Source organism: Topomyia yanbarensis, chromosome 2 (assembly GCF_030247195.1).
Source record: "Topomyia yanbarensis strain Yona2022 chromosome 2, ASM3024719v1, whole genome shotgun sequence".
Taxonomy (NCBI): domain Eukaryota; kingdom Metazoa; phylum Arthropoda; class Insecta; order Diptera; family Culicidae; genus Topomyia; species Topomyia yanbarensis.
Genome location: NC_080671.1, coordinates 56,323,182 through 56,344,265, shown reverse-complemented (window position 1 = coordinate 56,344,265; position 21,084 = coordinate 56,323,182). Strand labels below are relative to the sequence as shown.

General features: G+C 38.8%; 1 protein-coding gene across 5 annotated transcripts in view; it reads right to left on the bottom strand.

Moving 5' to 3' along the window:
* Positions 1–21,084, bottom strand: part of LOC131685595 (DENN domain-containing protein 1C) — an 83,979-nt gene that overhangs the window by 42,613 nt on the left and 20,282 nt on the right. For all 5 annotated transcript variants that reach the window (XR_009304846.1, XR_009304847.1, XR_009304848.1 and 2 more), the window contains exons 3-6: positions 9,753–10,077; positions 9,263–9,695; positions 9,050–9,198; positions 8,840–8,980 (exon numbers count right to left, since the gene is read on the bottom strand). Coding sequence is in view for 2 of the 5 variants with exons in the window: in XM_058969444.1 (XP_058825427.1) it covers positions 8,840–8,980; positions 9,050–9,198; positions 9,263–9,695; positions 9,753–10,077 (1,048 nt within the window). In the remaining 3 variants the exon portion in view is untranslated. The remainder of the gene's footprint in view (positions 1–8,839; positions 8,981–9,049; positions 9,199–9,262; positions 9,696–9,752; positions 10,078–21,084) is intronic.

Here is a 21,084-nt window from a genome sequence, read left to right as displayed (position 1 = left end):
TAAGAACGCGATGTGACAGCTAGTGCTGAAAGTGAACTAATGCGCCCGATAAACCTTTTTTCGTGTAATTATTTGCTCTATAGATATCACCTAACAATATTCCGTAACGAATGTCACGTCACATCGATGATAGAGTAGTGGCTATAGGGCCAAGTCCCTCCTTGTGGTGCAAAATTGATAAACAAACCTTATGTATGCTGTGTTCGTTCAATGTTGATATGATGATCTAGCGACTGATATCTGAGGAAAGTTAAGCAGGAACATGGAATTGTTGATTGGGGTGCGATTAGTTGAGTCAATCGCACTAATTCGTCTCAACTGGACGAAGCGCTGTGATTTTCCTCAGCTTCAAGTAAAGTGGTCGCTGGATTCGATCATGGAGCTGAACTATCATGTCGGTGTAGATTCTTGGCATGGTTTGTAGATTATTGATGGGCAACAACTATCCAATTTCGCTTATCAATCGTTTAGTCAATAGGTTTGTGAACAAACCACAAACTGTAATTCAAAACGCGACTGATGGAGAACCGAAAATCTTCAGGTCCCTCCAATCACGTAGACTCCCTCACCCTGGCACTTGCTAGAACTATCAAAAAACTCTTCTTTTTTTAAATTTGAAGGATCCAACATCTTAGCTGCTAAGATGGAATATATCGCATCGCTTGTACATTGTCGCATTGCTTGTACGGGATACGACAGTTCTTGTGTTGGATTAACCAAACAGCAACTAAAACAACGGCTGTCCGGTCATCGCTCACTAATTCAAAGAGTCAGACTCCGATCAAATTGAGAGCAAAACGGATGAGTACAAGAAAACAGCGTTGATAGTCCATATGATAAGCATTGATCATAATTTCGATCTGACAAAGGTACAAATCTTTAATCATGTCAAACGAATTCATGCGTTATAGATTCTTGAAATGTGTCTGCCAATGATCCAATCGGTTTCAAGTTTTCTAATGATGACGACAACAGTGGAAAATTCCTCGAAATTAAGCTTGACGTCGGGAACCATTAATAAATAACGTAGCAATTTGAGGGGGGTTGTACGACAAAATGTGGCATATCGAGAGATATGGAGGGGCAGGGGGAAAGGGTTAAGGTAGAACGTTACGTAACATGTTTTAAACTAAACAAAACTTTTTTTAAAGAATTTGTTACGTATTAGCAGAGGAAGGAATAAAGACTACTGATCGGTATTTTGAAAAATTAAATCGATTTTGCTGCATCGATATTTTTAATTAGAAAAAATCGATGTCGTCAAACATCGAGCCGGAAGAAAACGATGCAAAAAATCGATTTTTCGAGGTAAAAGATAGATTTTGGAAAAATGGGAATTTTGATGCAAAAAATCGATTTTTCAGACAGAAAAATTGCATCGACATCGCCCATTCCTAGTAAAGACATGGGGGAGGGAGAAGTCAATTTTGGGTTATTTATACGTTACGTTATATATGAATGATCCCTTATCTACAACACGTTTAAGATGTGTTTTGGCGAACTTGACCACCACTTCCAAAAGTACTTTAAACTGGGAGAATATCCTGCGGGACACAGGTGACTGTGAAGGGCGATAATTCTCGCGGATTGCATCGACAGTATCTTACGTAATACCAAATACAAATTTGTATATGGTAATACTATGTGATTTGCCTGGTAGCAGATCGAGTTTTTAGCAGCCAGTATCGTTGATGCATGGCTAATCAGTCTACTTTGACCGAAGTGGAGTAGCTCGAAATGCAATTCACGGATCATCATCCATTTCTGGCAGCATGTTCGGATAACGGTTTTCCACTTTGCACCAGACAACTCCTTCCGTGGGATTGATAAGTCATGCCGGGGAACCAACTCAGATTTTAATCGTTCCGTTGGTAAATTTGCTTCACCCATACATACATGCATCTAGAAATTTGAATTTGATTAAGATATGGAAATGAACTTTGAAGTTCTGGCCACTGATGTGCATAATCTTTGTCGACCGGGTCGTCCCAGTTTCCTTTGTTTCTCCGCAGACATTGCGCTTGTATTTTAGCAAGGATGATGGCTGGGGCGTATAGGACAAGAGGATAGTTGAATTTCGCGAGTTCGGCTTAACCGCTTGCTCATGATGTCTCTTGTCGCCGGTTTGAACTGGCTGGAATTTTGACCCCAGAGCGCACATACCTTATTATATTATTATGACCTTATTATACCTTATGACCTTATTGGCTCCGCATACCTTCAACGATACTTGGGTCTCGCGCTCTTCGATTCATACTTTGTAGTGCTAGAGGAAATCGAACGAATTGTAACACCATCTGTGAATGGAAAAGCCACCGCGTGCCAGCAGGTGCTTCAGCTGTTATTGTACTTCGATAGCCTTCGACTCAGAACCAGCTCCCGAAAGCAGCTATGTAGCTCTCGTTCATACGTTCATCAGAAGATACATTGACAGTGTTGATGTTCAGGTGCTATCACAAACTGCCAGTACATTTTAGAGACATCTCTGCCATGAATGCTACTATGTAGGTATGAAAAGCTCTCTTTGCACTGCATAACCGTTTAACCGCAGGTCGTTCAGTTAGATTGGAATGTCGTCTTCGTCTCCGCATTGGTATCGAATATTACTCGACATTTCATGTGTGGGCTGGCAAGACGCGAAACTGCCTGATGTGGCAGGTGAAAGCTGATCTGGCCCCGCTTTCTTGCATGAACTCGATGTACTATCACTGGAGGGTTACGTAGCGATCTCTTCTATAGCATCAGACATCTGTTTAGTGTCGAATATCAGCAGTATTCCAGCTTGGCAACGGTTTCTTTGCATGTTTGTTGAACCACGCACCTCCCTGTTGGATCTTTTGTATATGTGGACAGGAACAGACTGCTTCTTTTCAAGAGAGCTAGGGAATGTCCGGCGATTTCTAGACTTGCCAGAACCGCTGCAACATGATTTAGACCTCTTCGATAAAGTGCTGATCTGGGTTGTAGGCGATGTACGAAGCAATACCAACCACGACCCATCCCATCCATCTGGCAACTATGGCAAATGGTCGGACATGATCCGATGTTTTGGCTACAGGATGTTGTTGGGTGGGATTTTTCAAGTCACTTTGGGTGTGATAAGCACTGAAGATTACAGAATGTAGATATTCTGGATTGAAATATGACCATCACCATATGACCATGTGATTTCGCAACTCATTGATGTAAATGTTGACTAACTGCCGGTTGGTTGATCAATAATGAAGTTCGTTTGGGAACCGCTATGGAGAAGAACGCGACAAGGATGAGGTTGGTCGTGTCTGACAATGGCATTTATCACTGCGGTGAGCAGCAGGACGATTTTCGCGCTGGTGGCGAATTCGTTGGAAAAGGACGTAGTCACTTAGTGGTCTATCGTAGTGGGTACTTTCGGTTCTTCGACGACCGGTGGTTATGGCTAGAGCACCTTGGTTGCCACCGATATTTCTGGTTGGACGTCACGTTTTGGAACTAGCACTACTTCTTCACGAAGCTGGTGGTTGCGAGCCTAATAGTTGCGACACGACTTGGTCAAAGAAAAGTTTCTGGTGATGTGTTCTTTTTGTAGACTGGTGTAGCAAAGCCCAAGGACTCACACCTTCTCTCTCTCTCCTGGAATGTGGACAAAAAGATGAAGATTGAGAAGAGCGAGCTGCTGTGTGATTCACCCCTATACCCAACGGATGATTCCCGAATCGGAACACGATTATTTCGGCCCCTTGCCATATAAACGCTTCAGCACCAAAAGTACATCAAAGGTACAAATTACTCCAACCCAATTCGCACCACCCATATCTTATCGTTTTTTGCAATGGTGTGTCAAATGGATTGAAATCTTTCTAAAACAAAAACTTTTGAGACGACTTAATGAGATTTCGCAATTAACCCTATTAATCTGTCTTAACAGGGTTAATGGCGACATCACACGAAGTCGCCTCAAAAGTCTTCCGTTTAATTCCACTATAATATTGATTTACAAAACTTTTTTTCCTTGAAGTTTCACTGACTATGCACGCTTTGCTCACAGATGATTTGTCACGATAACGCACAGTGGCGGGCCTTCAAACAAAAGTCGGACAAAACCTCAAATGTTACCTAATTTGGCTGAAAATCACAATTTAAGCTAGTTTTGAGGTGCTGAGCTCGTTTTTGATGTCAAAAGTCGTAAAATATTAAATGCATTTTTCCATACAGTGTTATTGAACCTTTCTTATAACTATGATCCCGTTTTCATGATAGATTTTCCGTTACTGTTCACCAATGTCAGCAATATCATAAAAAATGAAGAACACTACTTTAAATCCATTGTATAACGTGTTGGTTTACTGTAGATTGTCTAACTATTTTACACAAAACACCATGCGCCTCCATATCAGCAATAAAGCTTCTAAATCTCCTTAAAACTTTTTGCGCACCTAGGCGCAGAACGAGACTATGATATTCGAAAAGTAGAGGTTATTTCCCATAGAATGTATACTATGTGATCGTTCCGAAATGATTCCGAAATTTGTACAGAATACATTAGTGAAAAAAGTATTTTTGATCTGACCACCTCAAACATATTTAAACTAAAAAGACATAGTTCCAATAAATTTACCAAATGTATTTTATTCACTAGCCAAGTTCTTTCGTTTCTCTACACAATGAATCTAGTTGTGCTAAAATCGGACCAAAATTAAAAGAGCAACATGCATTTGAAGTGAACAGAGTAATGGTGGTTTCGAAAATGAAAATCATTAAAAAGTCCGGACTTTGCTACGTTTAAACTCGTGTTAAAAATCGTGTTCTTATTCCACGATCATAAAATTTTGAATATATATCATTCAATACATGAGAAAATTAGAAAAAATATGAAATATCAATATTTCAAAAATAAATTTTTGAGGTTTTGGCCAGCCTCCAGCCACTGTGTAACGTACCAGATTATGTCTATGGCAAAAAATCCGAATTGGACCACTGTATGTTTCACAATTCGTAACCATTACCTCGTAATATCCGCATTAAAAATTTAATGCGTGAAAATTGGATAAAAGCTTCAAGTGTAAAAATCAAACTGAAATCCTTGCGCATAAGAATAGCTTGAAAAGTCCTCACCCGATAAATTTGGCAAGGATGAACCTCCACTATAAAAACCATTCGTTCTGTACATTATCATTTAAAAGTCGGTTGATGAAAATTACTTTGTAATGGGTTGACGAAGTATGTGCTTGCATGTTTAAAACTGACTTGACGAAGCATATTACGAAGCATACCCAATTCACACACCAATTAAGCAGTTTCACCTAAGCCAAGCACCAGCACGTTCCATTAACGATTGAAATATACGGTACTTAGCACTTTGAAGGATCCATTTAATCGAATATCCCCCATTGCTTGTGCAATAATTAATTAGATTTATTTTGGCATAACGTCGTTTGGCATGATGTCCGTTTGACATAAGAAATAATTTGACAGTAGGTCATTTAACATAATAGCATAGCCATTTGACATAATGGCCATTTCGCATAAAAGTCGTTTGGAATAACGGCCGTTGGCATAAGAGCCAATTGGTATTAAGGATAGAAGTACTCGAACAAATTTATATGGCGTTTTGATTCACTGAAATAAGTACGATTCCAAGAACTCATGTTTGTAAGACGGAACCAACTTCAGCGAGAGGAATAATATTTCTGTGTCAGATTGATTACATACGAAATAAAAGTATGTATGATGGAATTTGTGCACTAAGAACATTTGCATTCTATGAACTATGTTGATCATCTTGTATGAAAGTTGACACATTTTTGAAATGTTAAACAACAAAAAATCTGTAATTGTAATATGCTAATGATATTATAGCCTGCTGGTTTCAAACTACAGACCATACAGGTTTAGGAAATTGGAGAGAATCAGCGAAAAAGAAATAATTTTCTGTTTGTATTAATCATCCTATTTACGAATATTAGGATTGCTACAGTTTGTCAACCAAACTACTATTTATACAATATGAAATTTAATTCGTAATATATAGTATCTCGCTTTCCAAATGTTTGTTCTTTTGACGCCTTACTTTCTTTTGCTGCCTGAATTCAAAAAAAAAAAAAAGAAAAATCTCAAGAATAGATCAATTCATATGAACAAAAAAGCTCAAATCAATGAAATTGAAAGTTAATAACAATTTACTACATGTGTTTAAAAGAAGACAAAATCTCAAACGCTCTAAGTTATTATCAAAACCAAAAATATTCCAAAAATATTTTCGAAGAATGGACAATATTCAGAAGAACGTCACTCGCTCTCTCGTAAATTTTTAGTTGAATTTTAAATCAATAAAGTTCAAACAAATTTTCATGTTGAAAAAAATGTGAAAAGTTAAAAAACGGAAGCGGGTCATTTGGAATAAACTTAATTAACATAATGGACATTTGACATAACGGTTATTTGGCATAATGGTCATTTGACATAATTTTGAAAATTAATCATACTGAAGGTCATTTGGCATAATGGACATTTGTCATAACGGTTTTTTGGCATAATGGTAATTTGACATAATTTTAAAAAAACACATTTGGTCACACATTTGGCAGAATGAACATTTGACATAATTTATTTTATCTCCAGGATAACGGTCATTTGGTATAATTTCTAATTTTGCGTCAAGTGAGGGTCATTTGGCATAACGGATATTTGGAATAATGGACATTTGGCATAATTTTGCTAAGTGATCTCACTGAAGGCCATTTGGCATAACAGACGTATGTGCAGTTTATTAGGTGAATGACCCATGAGATTAAAGCTGCACTAAGCAATAATGATGTGTTGGTACCCATTACCTGATAATGATTATATTTCGAGCGAATATATTTTATAACCGATTTTGCCATTTTTTTTAAATATGAGCAGCGATGAACATTATTGTCAACATGCAATCGAAATGCATAATACATGCAGGTAAGGATATACTCAAAAAACATTCTGGTAATTAATAGCTTTATCACAACATACACTTCTGCAAGCGACCGTTATGCTAAATTGCTGCCAAGCGACCGTTATGCTAAATTAACAGAAAAATTTTCAGCTGCAGCACGGCTCAAAATTATTCCGAATGACATGACTTCTCGCACAGTCTTAAACTATGTGTTTCTCTGTAGTTGAAAAATGGCAAATGACCTCCAGTGTGATCACTTCTCAAAATTAAGTCAAATGTTCGATATGCCAAATGACCGTTATACCAAATGCCCGTTATGCCAAATGGCCCTCACTTTACGCAAAATTAGAAATTGTGCCAAAAGACCGTTATTTTGGAGATAAAATAAATTATGCCAAGTGACCTTCATGGAGATCAATTATCAAAATTATGCAAAACGACCATTATGCCAAATAACCTTTGTGCCTAATGTTCGTTGTGCTAAATGACCTTATGCCAAATACCTTTATGCCAATTGACCCAAACCCTAAAAAAACACAATTCAGGTTGTCCCCTCAAAAACAGTTGAATGTGCAGCGACTGTAGTTTTATTGTATTTCCAGGAAATTTATATAGTCCATATACTGCCGTGATCCGCACAACAGTCCCATTTGCTATAGGTTTCCTATGCAGGTGGGACTGTTATGCGTATCACGGCAGTATAGGGATATGGCATTTCGGGATTTTTTTTAGATGAAGATCTTTTTTATTATTTTGATTATTGACCTCCAGGTCTGGTGAATCAAAATACACGTGAAGAGATATCTATTACGCCCAATGGTTTTATGCTAAATGGCCATCATTCCAATGGCTTTATGCCAAATAACTACATAAATCCATGTCGAGTGGCTTTATGCCAAACTACTTTATGCCAAATGACTTCCGTTCAGATTTACCACTATCAGGAGGAGCTTGGCTCTACACCAACTGCTCTATCATCGATGTGATGTTATCAGAGCATTAAAATATCCTATTCCTATGAACAAAAATAGGCGTTATTCTACACAGCAATGGAAAAGAAAGTATATGAAATAATGTTACTTTTTACTAGAAGGTAGCAGTCGACCTCGTAGTTTCGGTACCGTAAAAAGTGGTAATCGAAAATGTACGATCGTCAAGTCAAATGTATAAGTTAACCGAACTTAGTAGTACTGTTTTGTATTGCCCATATGCCAGAATCTTCCACTTTGATACCTTCGATCAGCTGTTGCACAGTATAATCTGAAACTACTTTCACAACTTATGCTACTTTCGTTTAAAATTACTCTCTATCCGCTACACCATCTGTTCTGTCCTTATACATATGGGAAGGTCCTTGGATGCGTTAAAACGCCTCTGTGCTCGAATATTTGACAGTTTCTGCGGCGAATTGTAGCGTCTACGTCGTCAATACCACGTTTTATAAGCAGTCTCTGTTCACTACCACTAATAGCTTTGACGCATGCTAAGACCTTGTTTAGAGTGACTTTGCGTAATGGCAACTTTTAGTGTACACTCCAACAAGAGCTCCAATTCAATATGAAGGTGTAACATTTTTATCCCCAAACCCAAATTTACAACTGCGTTTCAGTTAAAATAAGCAGCAACAGTACCAAATACCAGAAGCTAAACATAGATTAGTAGGAGTAATACTCAATTATCCATTCACATCACGATACTCACGCAACAGCCCCATCAACTAGCACCGCGTATTTTACAGACCGTATGAGAAAATGTGTGGTAATCGAAAAAATTATGCAAAAAGATCAAACGTGACGAACTTTTATAATGAACATGAGGTCAAAAAAGAATGTAAAACAAAAGCATTTTTTAAAAACATTAAAAAAAAACAAACAGACCACTCAAATCAAGCGAATAACAAACATAACGTTACTTCTTAAATATGGAAAATACCTTATCTTTAAAATTCTTCAGCAGATCCTTGTACTGTTTCACCTTACGTCCTGACTTTTCCGCATAGCGGAAGCATTCCACCTCGAACTCATCCGAGAAACCCTGACCGGTATTCAGCATGTCCAACCGCTCTTCGATAAACTGAAAATACACAAATTGAACACAATTACTCCGCAATCAAATTTATAAGCAGCAATCGAAATCACCCACCTGCTGAAATATCTGCAACTGCAGCATGTTCGCTAGGAATGGCCTCAAATGCGACGGCCGGGTGTCGATGAACGTGTCCGGATCGAAAGTTATCTTGTCGTTGAACTTTACCGCGTCCCGATACCCGCCTATTAATTGCACTAATATACCTGTTGCACCGAAATTATTGCCATGATTATCTACCATCGGAGGGGAAATTATCGCGCAACTCACCTAAAAATATCTTCGATACCCGATCGCCCCGATGTTCGGCCGGGTTGGCCAGATGTTTCTTTAACGAGGCGACCAGTTCCTGTGGCATGTTTTTCACATCGTCGAACGGCGTTTCCAGCGTTCGTTTATCACAGTTCAGTATGACGACATCACCAACTTCCTCCCGGCGGAGTGATTCGTACACGGCCTCCGGTACGCCAATCAGGAAGGGCATCGGGGCACCCAGGATGTCCTTCATCTTCATCGGCAGCACCGGAATGAAGATGTGCTGCCACACCATCGGGTAGAGGAATGCGTTTGCAGCCTGAATACAGGACGCGAGAACGTCCAGTCGGCGGGACACAAAGATTATTCTCCGCTCTGCCAGCATCGCGGCGAAGATTCCTATCATAAACTTCGGTTCCACGAAGTTGTAGTACAGGTTCAGATTATGCTAGAAGAGTGAGTTAATTTAGCAAACAGATGTACAATCAAAAGAGCACAATCTTACATTCTCTGGGATACTGGGTAGCAGAAATTGCTGCGGCCTCTGAAAGCTAAACGTTTGCACGGGCCTATCATACTGCAGCTTGAGGCACCCTCCGGGCTCGGGGACCCCCTTATTGTAGGCTTCCGCCAGGAATGACTCGAATTCGGCTTGAGAATTTTTTCGCACCTCCGCTAGCACGTTCAAAAAGCGGATGAAGGTGTCGTGCCATGGCAGGTAGGTGACGATGACCATCGCCGTGGGCGATTTCGGATCATGCCTGCAGAACCCGAACCGCCACTTGGAATCGATATTGGTCAGTACAAACGAATGCACCTGGATTGTACGCCTGGAAAGGTAAGCATAAAAAATAGATATGAATCACCCGATGCAACGTGTGTCACATATAGCTGGGATAACAAAGGCGGGGAGCGGTTTGGCACTTTGCAGATACGTATATGATTCAATTATTTTTTCGTTCCTGAGCTGCTTGCATTTTCCGCATACTGTTTGTCGGTTCTTACTGGTGTGGTCGGGTCACTGAAAATCAATCATTCGATACACGATACCGAGAATGTGCTATCAGGTGGATTTGTTTGTTACAAATACTTAGATATCGAGTTGGTTACCGGTTTCATTCTGCAAAATACATCATCGGAATTTAAAATCGTGCCGTACTATGCATAGTTGTCTTTTATCAAACAGCTTGTTTGGAACATTGTTTCACGCACAAAAATAGTTGCAATAGAGTCAAAGGCTGGACGGGGCTGAATTCTTCGTTCAGTGAGTTCTTTCGCGATTGTCTGTTGGCTGATATGAAGACATAATTCCTCCCTCATCGCAGAAGATTTCGATCGCGTTTAGGCTTCTTCGGAGAGCCAGATGATATGTCTGATGTAACAGAAACAGTTGTCAGTTCGTTCAGGATTCTTATTTTCTATATTTTCGTATTTTATTCAGGTACGGTGGCATCCTAGGAGTCGGCAAATATTTTGAGCTTTGATATAACAAATTGCCAATTAATGAAAAAAGGTAGGTAATTCATACGAATATTTTTTGAAAAATTGGATAATCTGTTATTTTGGCGTTGATGCAATTCTACAAACATCGAACTTTAACATAGTTTAGGCAATTTTTGAGAAATATTCATTTTCTCCAAATTCTTGTATGATAGCTCTGAAAAGATTTTTTAATGTCATTCGACAATTTGAGAGACAGCGCCATATGCCTAATGCAAACGAAGGAACTCCGCCATCTTAGTTCATTTTTCGACATAAATCTTTACATGTGAACGAAACCAGAAATACCACAGTTCCAGATTACTCTCGGCGACAACACCTCACATGGAAACTGCAACTAATCACAATGTAGTTAGTGAGATGCGAGAACATTTTTTTCCAATACTATTTTACTGTAAAATCGGGGCATATTTGAGTTTATATGAGACTGCTTTTAGTAAATTTTCGATAAGATCAAATCATCTAAAATTTATTCTAAGCAACGCTCAACTGTTGTCCGTCACAATTATTTTGTAATTTATTAAGTGATATTGCAATTGAAAAAGTACAATATTTTTGAGTGATTGGAATAATCTCGTGTACATATATACATGCAAACATTACCCTTTAATAAAAGTTATCAATAAATTTTGTAGTAACGCCCAATATTTTTGTCAAGAAAGCCATAAAAAATCTTCATTTTTTGATGCTTGGTGGTTTATTTAGACTATTTTCTTTAAACAGATTGATAGAAGTCCCATGGGCTTGTTTTTCTTTTTGAATGTCGGAAAGATGAAGGAAATTTACAACATTAATGCTTTAAAAATGCCTGAAAAACTTCACAAAATGCGGTTTATCTGTTTTATAGCGAAACAAAAAATTTCATAATGAAATTTTCTAGATGATGAACTTCTAGTTCAAAATACACGATACTTGCTCAGCTATACGACGAATGTATGTCAAAATGATAAAATAATGATGGTTCTAATATTTTTCTACGAAAAAAGTGATCACTTTTTGATATTGGCGGAAAAAGGTCATCCAAACATTCAAAAACATTTATACGGGTAAGTGCGAAATGTTTCGAAAAACCCCGATCCGACCAGTACCCGGAATAAATATTTTTAATGTACCTGACCCGACCCGTACCCGGTGGTAACAAATCCCCAACCCGCCCCGATTCCTACGGGTATCGGGTAAAAATATCCGTACCCGCCCATCTGTAATAGACGTGTCGAAGAACAAGGGGGAGTTAGAAGTATCTTGAAGATTGATATGATCGGGAGTAAACGATGAAGGATCGGCCGATACGAATTATGGTAGGAGATTTGCTTCTCTGGTTTATAGATAGCAATTCCTGTTTCTTATCTTTTGTCACATGGAGCAATGTTTTCTTCATTACTTTTGAATGGTTGTGAATGATTCACAACCTATCTGCAAATTGTTCGCTTCTAAGTTTTCAAATTAGTTCGGCGTTGTGACTCCATCCTTGAAGCAGACAACGTCGTTTGTAGCGTGGCTCAGTTCAGAATATTTTTGTTCTATGGAGCTGTGCCAACGTAAAGACTCGATTCACACTCACAAAAACGCGACGCGAGAAAATTAAAATTTACCTTTTTGTCGACCAGTTTCGGGCTCGATGTTGTCCATCTACAGGACGATGTTTGACTGATTACTAGGTTCATACTGCGTGCAGTACCTACTCGAGAAGAGATTAATTTTTTCACATAATTTTCAGATTTGTCAGGTCGAAAAGGCGTGATGATATTGTCGCGTTGTCCACGTTCGTAAGCGTATGATCAGAGTTGGCTTTGTACGTGGATTTCCACGCGTTCAGGTGCGCAAATTTTCGTGGGCTATAGTGTGTCTGCCGTCACACTGGAGTCGTTGGCTCTTTCGGGTCAACCGCATATTTGTGTTCTCGAATGTGGACTTTGATTTTTCGGCGGGTTCGACCTATTTATACTGCGTGGCAATATTTGCAGGGTATTTGGTAGCTGATTTTTGATCGGTTGGAACCTTGCAGTTAAGGACTTTCAGCGTGTTACCTTTTTCCATGCGACTTGGTAACCATGGTGTTCTAGGGTGGTTTGAACGGAGTTAGTGATTTTGGGGTAAAACGGGAAGCAGATTTTTAGTTTCTGTTTTTTATGCGGCTCTAACGTTGTCGCGATATGTTTGTGCATTTCTCTTTCGCGTTTTTTTAGTATTTTGTTGACAAATTCCTCTTCATTCACACCCGTTCAATTCAACAGCTTTGTAAATTTTATCCCGCGCGGCTGTAAAGTCTTCATTTTCCATCGGTATACTGAACAGACGATGGATCATAGAATGGAAAGCTTCTTATTTTTGAGCGCCGAATTGGTTGAGGTCAGAAGTATCGGTCTGTGGTTGGCGGTTTACGGTGAATCCCGAATTTTAGTTTGCGCTTTTCTGCTAATCATCAGTTCTAGGAACGGCAATTTCCCTTCTGATTCCTCCTCTACCGTAAACTTTATTATGCTGTGACGAGAGTTCAAGATGTCGAAGGTCTGGGTTAGGTAGTGTTTTTAACAGCTGCGAAAATATCGTCCATGTAGCGTCTCCTAACAGACGGGAAGAGCTTTTATTTGCCTAAAGCTACCTCGAAATCGCTGAAGAAGATGTCTACTAGTAGAGGCGAGAGCTTGCTGCCCATGCTAAGACCAAATGTTTGCTTGAAGAACTTCCCTATAAACGCACAGTGAGCCGGCCAAAACCTCCAAAATTTATTGTCGATTTTCACACCTTTTATGTTTTTTTTCTAAATGTAGGGTAGACGTGCCCTTATTCATCTCATTAGTCACGATGTCACACTATTTCGCTGATAACTCGGCTTACACCGACTGGATTGTGCTTAAATAGGTATCAAAATCTTTGCTTCGTTCTTAAGAAGCAGATCAATAAAAAATATGGCTTGGAAAATGTAAAATACTCCCGTTAGAGTTAGGCGAAAAGTCGAGTACAACGCACCCTTATTCATCCTACCATTTGAGCTAAAGCGTTGAATAGAGATAGCAGATACTGCTCTAACTAATGTGTTCAAATGGGTGGGATGAATAGAGGTGCTAAGATGAATTATGGCACAGTAACCCTACATTACCTAAAGCTGTATTCGCCAAATTTTTGAGTCAATCGATTGAAAAATATAAGTGCTACATTTTTTGAACCGTACAAGGTCTTGAAAAGCTGCAAGAATTTGAGTGACAAAAAGTTTTTGTTCATTCTAATTCATCTCGCTCCAATAGGTACTACAACGTTAATTTAACAACACATATAGACGTTTCTAATAGAAAATCATCTCAGGAATTCAATGGTGTATTTCGATTTGAGAAATAATGAGTATTTAAAAAGTTACCAATAAAATCATTATAACTATGTTATTTAACGCGGACTTATTAACATTCAGAGTGTCATCTCTTTATCGGTAAAACCGTGTTGAAGGATCTCATCTAGTACAACTGACGTAGAATTTTATCTAGTTTTCAAAAATCATAGTGCCATCTTGCGCCGTTTTTTTGCCGAAGGTTGATATTTGGACATTTGTAAAATTAGTTTTTTTCATGGAGACGCATGGTATTTTTTGATTTCATGAAGTTTTGCATTATTATTCACCGGTGGATTTCTGTTCTGAACACTGCTTGTAAATTCAGGGTTTGGGGCGATTTCTTTGATACAAATATAAGTATGCCTTAACCGTCTTGCAACTATGACTCTTGTTTCTACATTTTCACAGTTATCTGCAGTATAGAAAAATTCAAATAAATACAAGCCAACGAGGCAAACTAACTGCAACTATTATTATATCTTTCCATGAATCCTATCTCTTTGGTAGGTATTGGTCGTTAACTTTACTGGTGACCGATGTAAAGTAAACACGTGAGTGTGAGAAGTGTTCTTTTTACCCGATTTTTAGTTATTGGCCAGTAATGCAACATTTATTTTCAAGTGCAAACTCCCTATTGAAGCTATCACAATCAACAATCAAATTCAAATTCTCCCTCAATAATTCACTTCCAAATTGGTGAGAGTTTCATGCAAAAACGCTCACGCCTCTATTTCAAAGCATACACATACAGTGCAAAGTATAGGCAGGAATATAGTAAAAATGCTCAGGATGATTTCGTACGCAAAACCAAGTCAGTACCCACAAGGAGAGATATTCATATCATCATTGGAATTGAAAATCAATGGAAAAGTATTGAGCGGCTTAGCTGCAGTATGCATCGTATGAGCAACTGTGAATAGAGCATAGTAGAGCATGATTTGAGATCTTCATCAAAATCAAATAAACCTCTAATCTTTTAATAGCTTTGGCGATAACTATAAATAAATAAACCAATAAAAATTTAAGGCATTCTATCAAACACCTTAAGATATGCTATCGTTTATAACTATTCTAAACGTATACGTTTATAAATAAAAAAGAGTTATGAAGGGATTATTTTTTCTACGATGGTATTCAGATTGGACTGAAGATCTACAAACAAATTTATAAAATTACATCATTTTTTATTCACCAGATTTCGATAAATTGGAATCACACTATCTAACTCGTTACTAAGGACTACTCAAGGAAATCAAAATGTTTCTGTTCACTTACGAAGTATCTATTTTGAGAAGTTAATAAAATTCACTTTCGAGAAATTTAAAAAAAAAATTAGAACCACCCTAGGATGTCTAATTTTCATTTTAGCGTCCTAATCTAATCAAAATCGAGTTCAGCGCACCAAAATTACCCTTAGATGATATTTTCAGACATTTTAAACTATTTTTGAGGTTTTGTCAAGCTTTTGTATGGAGTGGATCCACTGTGAAACGGTCTATGCTATTTTTATACATTTTCCTTGGGTAACGGGTACTTTTTTGTTTCATTCACCAGCTAAGCAACCATCGTTTCGGTGGGCACGCAAATGTTAGATGAGATTGGTCGCATAGACACTGGGTTGTAATGGATTTTTGGCAGGCAATATAAACTTTCGGGTTCGGGACGTGGAATCTCTGTTCGAATTTTTCTTTTTTTAGGGACTGCTGTTTTTAGTTGCCTCCTACGATATGAGAGTAGGAACTCAGTGACTCAATTCTTGGCCGGATGCCATACGGCCTCTGAGCAGGTTCTTCTGTATACATCGAAATTTGATAATCGAAACCAAGAAAAACTTCACCAAACTACCATCAGTTGAAATTCTCGAAACCAACAAAAATCCGGCAAAATAATGCTGATCATCGGCGAAAAAATTTCGGTGCGTAGAGCAAACGTTCCGATGCGTAATGTAGCGTACTGGGGAGTTCGTCCGGCTCTTCCCAAGCGCCGTTCACCATTGAGAATATTTTAAACCCCCTCAACTACTTTAACCGTAGCCGGGTCGCATAACACGTAGAGCTTTCGTATCCGTAAACAAGTTTACGGTATGCCTAAAACCGTTATTAACGCAACAAATGACCATCAATTCGGCATTCGAAACATACAGAATTCAAGCATCTTCTCAGTGAATATCAAAATGATCCATCGAGAGAATCGAGAGATGAGGATTTGATTCCTTATGACACGTTTCATAAGGCTACCACCATACACCCATAGGTTTGGTCTGATCTTATTAAACAAAGAAATATTTGGCTATTTATTTGGTAGTTGGTATTCCAAAGATATACAGCGCTGTTCGAAAAATAGCAGCGCAAATATTTTTTCGAGTTTGATGCACAATGCTCCCATACGTTCTACTCTCCAACAACATTCTATGTTTTTGTAAGTGATATATAGTACGAAGAGTAAAACGTGCCACTATTTCGAATCATTGGCTCATTGTTTACAAAACATGGCTGTCATTTCGGAAGAAAGTCCATATAAAGCTGTTCGTTAAAATAGCAGCGCTACCACAACAGGTTTTTAAACACGTAAAGTTTTCAAGATTTTCAGTTTATGCTATCTGTTCTGATCAGTATTGTGTTCCTACGCTTACAATGAACTGGAAATTAAAAGTTTACAAGTTGTAGTATTTCACGAAAATGGGTCGTTCGAAGCACTGTACAGTCGAGGAGCGAAATCTCACCAAACGGTAGATTGCTAGTGGCAAACCATACCGTGAAGTTCAGAATTTTTTACAGTGTTCTGCTAAAAAGATACACAATGCTTTGCACTGGACAAACAAAAGTGAAACTAGCGGCAGAAAGCGAGCAACATCGATTCAAATTTATCGCCAGATGGCAAAATAATATCCGTTTATGTCTTCGAGAGAATTCAAGAAAGGCCTGGAATATTCTATTGTAACTTCAACGAGTAAAAACAATTGATAAAGACAATTTTGCACGTAAGAAGCCAAGTACCATTATTCACAACACGGCAGCTTTACAAACATCTAAACTTTGCCGAATTTCACGCCAATTGGGCCGTCGAAAAGTGACGTAACATTTAGTGAGCTAATGCTAATAAAATGGTATCATTTGACTGGAAAGGTAAGCGTTAGTAAGTTAGACGACCACCAGGTACCGAATTTTTACTACTATACACGATGCAATCATGTAAAACATACGCATATTCATAACACTATACTTAAAAAAAACGCTCGCTCTGCTATTATTTCGAACAGCACTGTAGTTTTCAAGAATATTCCCTGCACATTTGAAAAGATTTCATTGGCGGAATCGAAAGCCATAGCAATTTGAATTTGTATGCGGCCATTGATGGATTTTCTATCAGACTTCAAGCGTGAATCCATGTTTGTTCATTAATTATTTAGAGTGTTTATACGGGTTACAATTTTAAACAAAAAACCTTGCCATTTATTTCCCGAAATGTAATGTGCAAAAGGTGTTATTTATATGCTACATTAATAAGAATATAAAAATAGGGTTCTATCTATCGTTACAGTTGAACGTGAAAATTAAAAAAAAATGTAAAAATTGAAATGTTTACATCAAAATACCACATCTGTGGTTTGTTGATCGATTCTAAATATTTTTTTCATTATTAAGCAGGTAGACGTATCATCAAAAATTTTCGTTTAAAAAAATATAAAATGGAGTTGTCTATCTCCAACAGTAGACAACATAATTATTCTCAACTATATGTATTATCATTATTTAGTGAATATCTTTACATTCAAAACGATGACCTATCAATTTCTATACATTAGTTGATTGCAACGTACGAAAACTACAAATCATGGAAAAATAAAATCATAAATTCAATACAGATTTTCAAAAAATGAAGGTATTTGCAGATTCAGATCAATTGGTAAGGTTTTTGTTGAATATTTTGTTAAGTTGATAGATGTCAAAAACTGGTCAATATTATGTTATCAATACAAATGCATCTGTTGACATGTCTAAATATTGTCAGATTTATTGTCGAAATGAATTTGACATGAGAATTTGACATTGAGATGGTTTTTTAGTTTGATAATGGACTAACTAGCGGAGGTCCAACTAAAAAGCGGTACCTGTTAAAAATTGTCCAATCAACGAACTGTGTTAGTTTTAATATTGTTTATTTATTTCTTATCTTCGGTATACACTGCACAGATACATATATATATTTCTTATTAATAAATTATATCTATGCTTGGAAACGTTAAAATCGTACACTGAAGAAGCTTCGTTAAATCTGCGGCAACATCTTTCCAGTGGGTTATTTTGTCCATATGAAGTACGGTGTCTAGGAATCCACAACAAAGTGAAGAACACGAGGAGGCGCATACAAATTAACGCCCGAGAGAAGATCAGGACTGTCGATATTACCTAAAAGCAAGTCGAAAACAAAAACTCTTTGCAGGAAGATACGGCGAGTCGCCAGAGTCTGCAGACCGAGTAGCATACATCTATCGGCATAAGGAAGCAAAACAACTGGATCATTCCATGGAAGTTTCCTGAGGGCGAATCGTCGGTCAATTTGAACGGCATGGTATGATGCCCACACTTGAACAGCATACTCCAGAACACTTCTGATCAGGGCACAGTAAAGTGCTTTTAGTGCGTAGAAATTATCGAAGTCCGCCGTGTTCCGCTTTAAGAAGCCCAGCATTCCGAAAGCCTCAGCATTTGTCGCGGTGATATGGTCGGAAAAGCTCAACTTGCTATTGAAGAGCACTCCCAAGTCACGGATAGAGTCGACGCTTTCAATTGTTCTTTCTTTTTAGACTGTATTCATAACGTCCTGTAGTAAGCAAGCTTCCGAAACTAATTACTTTGCATTTATTTACGTTGACTTCCATTCCGTTAAGCGTGCACCATTCTTGGATAGTACAGATATCTTCTTGAAGTACTACGGCGTCAATTGCAGAAGCGATACTTCGGAAGATTTTGAGATCGTCCGTGTATAGCAATTTCCCAGACTTGATCCGACTACAGATATCACTAATAAACAAAACAAAAATTAGCGGGCCCAGATGACTGCCTTGCGGAATACCTGTGGGTGTTCTGAATGTGCTTGAGCGCGTGTTTTTTATACTCATGAATGCCGAGCGATCGGAGAGATACGACTGCAACCAGTTAGTCAGCCAGGTGGGAAATCCCAAGCGCTTTAATTTCAGGATTGCGATGTTGTGCCGTACTTTGTCGAAAGCTTTTGAAAAATCGATGTAAATTGCGTCCACCTCATGACGCTTCTCGACGGCGGGAACGGCGGGGTTAGAAGTTGTTGATCGTTTCGTGACAAACCCGTGTTGATACTCCGAGATTATGTGGGATGCAGCTGCATACGTGACGTTGTAGACCAGCTTTTCGAGAAATTTGGAGAGACAGTTTAATAATGAGATGCCTCTGTAATTTTCGACATTGTGAATATTTCCAGCCTTATGGATGGGAACGATAGCAGCTTCTTTCCAGACGATAGGAAAAATGCCTTCAGCGAGAGAGCGATTGTGAATGATGCACACTGGAAGAGACAGCACGTGTGCGCAGCTTTTTATAAATTGGGGCGAGGGATGATCTGGGCCAGGCCCTTTCGACGAATCAACAGCAGTCAGAGCCTTCAAGACGTCAGCTCGACTTACAGTGAGACTGGGGAGATTTATGTTGTACGATGGTAATGTTTCAAAATACTCTTCCGAAGGGACGGTATAGTCGCTTCTAAACGCTCCGTGAAAGAAATCAGCAAACAGATTTACGGTATCAGCTGGAGATTGCGTGCTTGCGTTTCCAAGGAAAACGTCAGGGAGTACTACCAGATCGTTTTCTGGTGCTAACGAATTTCCAAAATGTTGCAGGGTGATCGCGAAGGCAAATTTGCACATGATTCAAATACTCACGAAAAGCGGAATTCCGGACAGTTTCGTATTGCAGTTCTATCCGTCGAAGAGTAACTTTGTTTTCGTCTGATGTATAGCGGAAATAACGTTTGTGTTGTTTTCGCAGGACATTACGCAAACGGCAAATCTCAGCGTTCCACCACGGAAATTTGAAATCCACCCTCCTGTTGACTCGTTTCAGAGGAACCTTTTGGTGGAGTATGTCATATACTTTGCCATAAAACAGCGCGACTGCTTCGTCAAGCTCATTGCAACACATTAAGTCGGTCCAGTCGACAGTGGCAATCAGTGCGGAGATTTCGTCAAAGTTGTAACGGTTAGTCAAAATCAAGGTCATAAATCGAATGAAATGAATCATCTCCAGTGTTGGTACGTACATCTAGCCGCAGGACAAACGGTTTGTGGTGAGGATCGACTTTGAGAATAGCAGTCGGAGGTTCAAGCAGCTCTACGATATCCGTGTTGTTTACGAATGCAAGATCGAGGTTCCTCCCGTTCACATTCGTCAATGAGCAGATCTGGTACAGACCGCCTGCAACCATAGACTCCATTACGGCTATTTCTTGTTCCGAAGAGGCATTTAATAGGTAGGTAACATTTTAGATCATTATCGAGCGACCACTGAAGGCGTGGAAGATTGTAGTCTCCAAAGACGAGAACAGTGTCGGTGCTGCCAGCATTGTCTAGAATTGTTTGAACGGCATTAGCAGTCGCAGCGGTATATTACGTAGTTCGACGAGAGTTTAGCGTTTAATATGTCTTCACGCAGCCAGGTTTCCGTTAGAACAATGACTTCGTAGTCACTAGAAGAAAGAGCTACATGGAATTCTTGTGTTTTCGTTCTCATTCCTCGCACGTTCTGGTAGTAAACGGAAAGAAACTGCTCGGAATGTGCAGCAACTTCGGGAACAGGTAATACAGGATGTGAAACAGGCGATGTAACCAGTTGGAAAGAGAGCGAAGAGCAGTGAAAGCAGTCATTGTTGCTGAGTCGGGCGCATTCGGTTTCCAAAAAATCCTTTCTGGAAGCCGACTTCTCTTCAAACTCACGATAAACAATCCCAACTGGCCATGTAGACGCCGTCATAGCCTTTT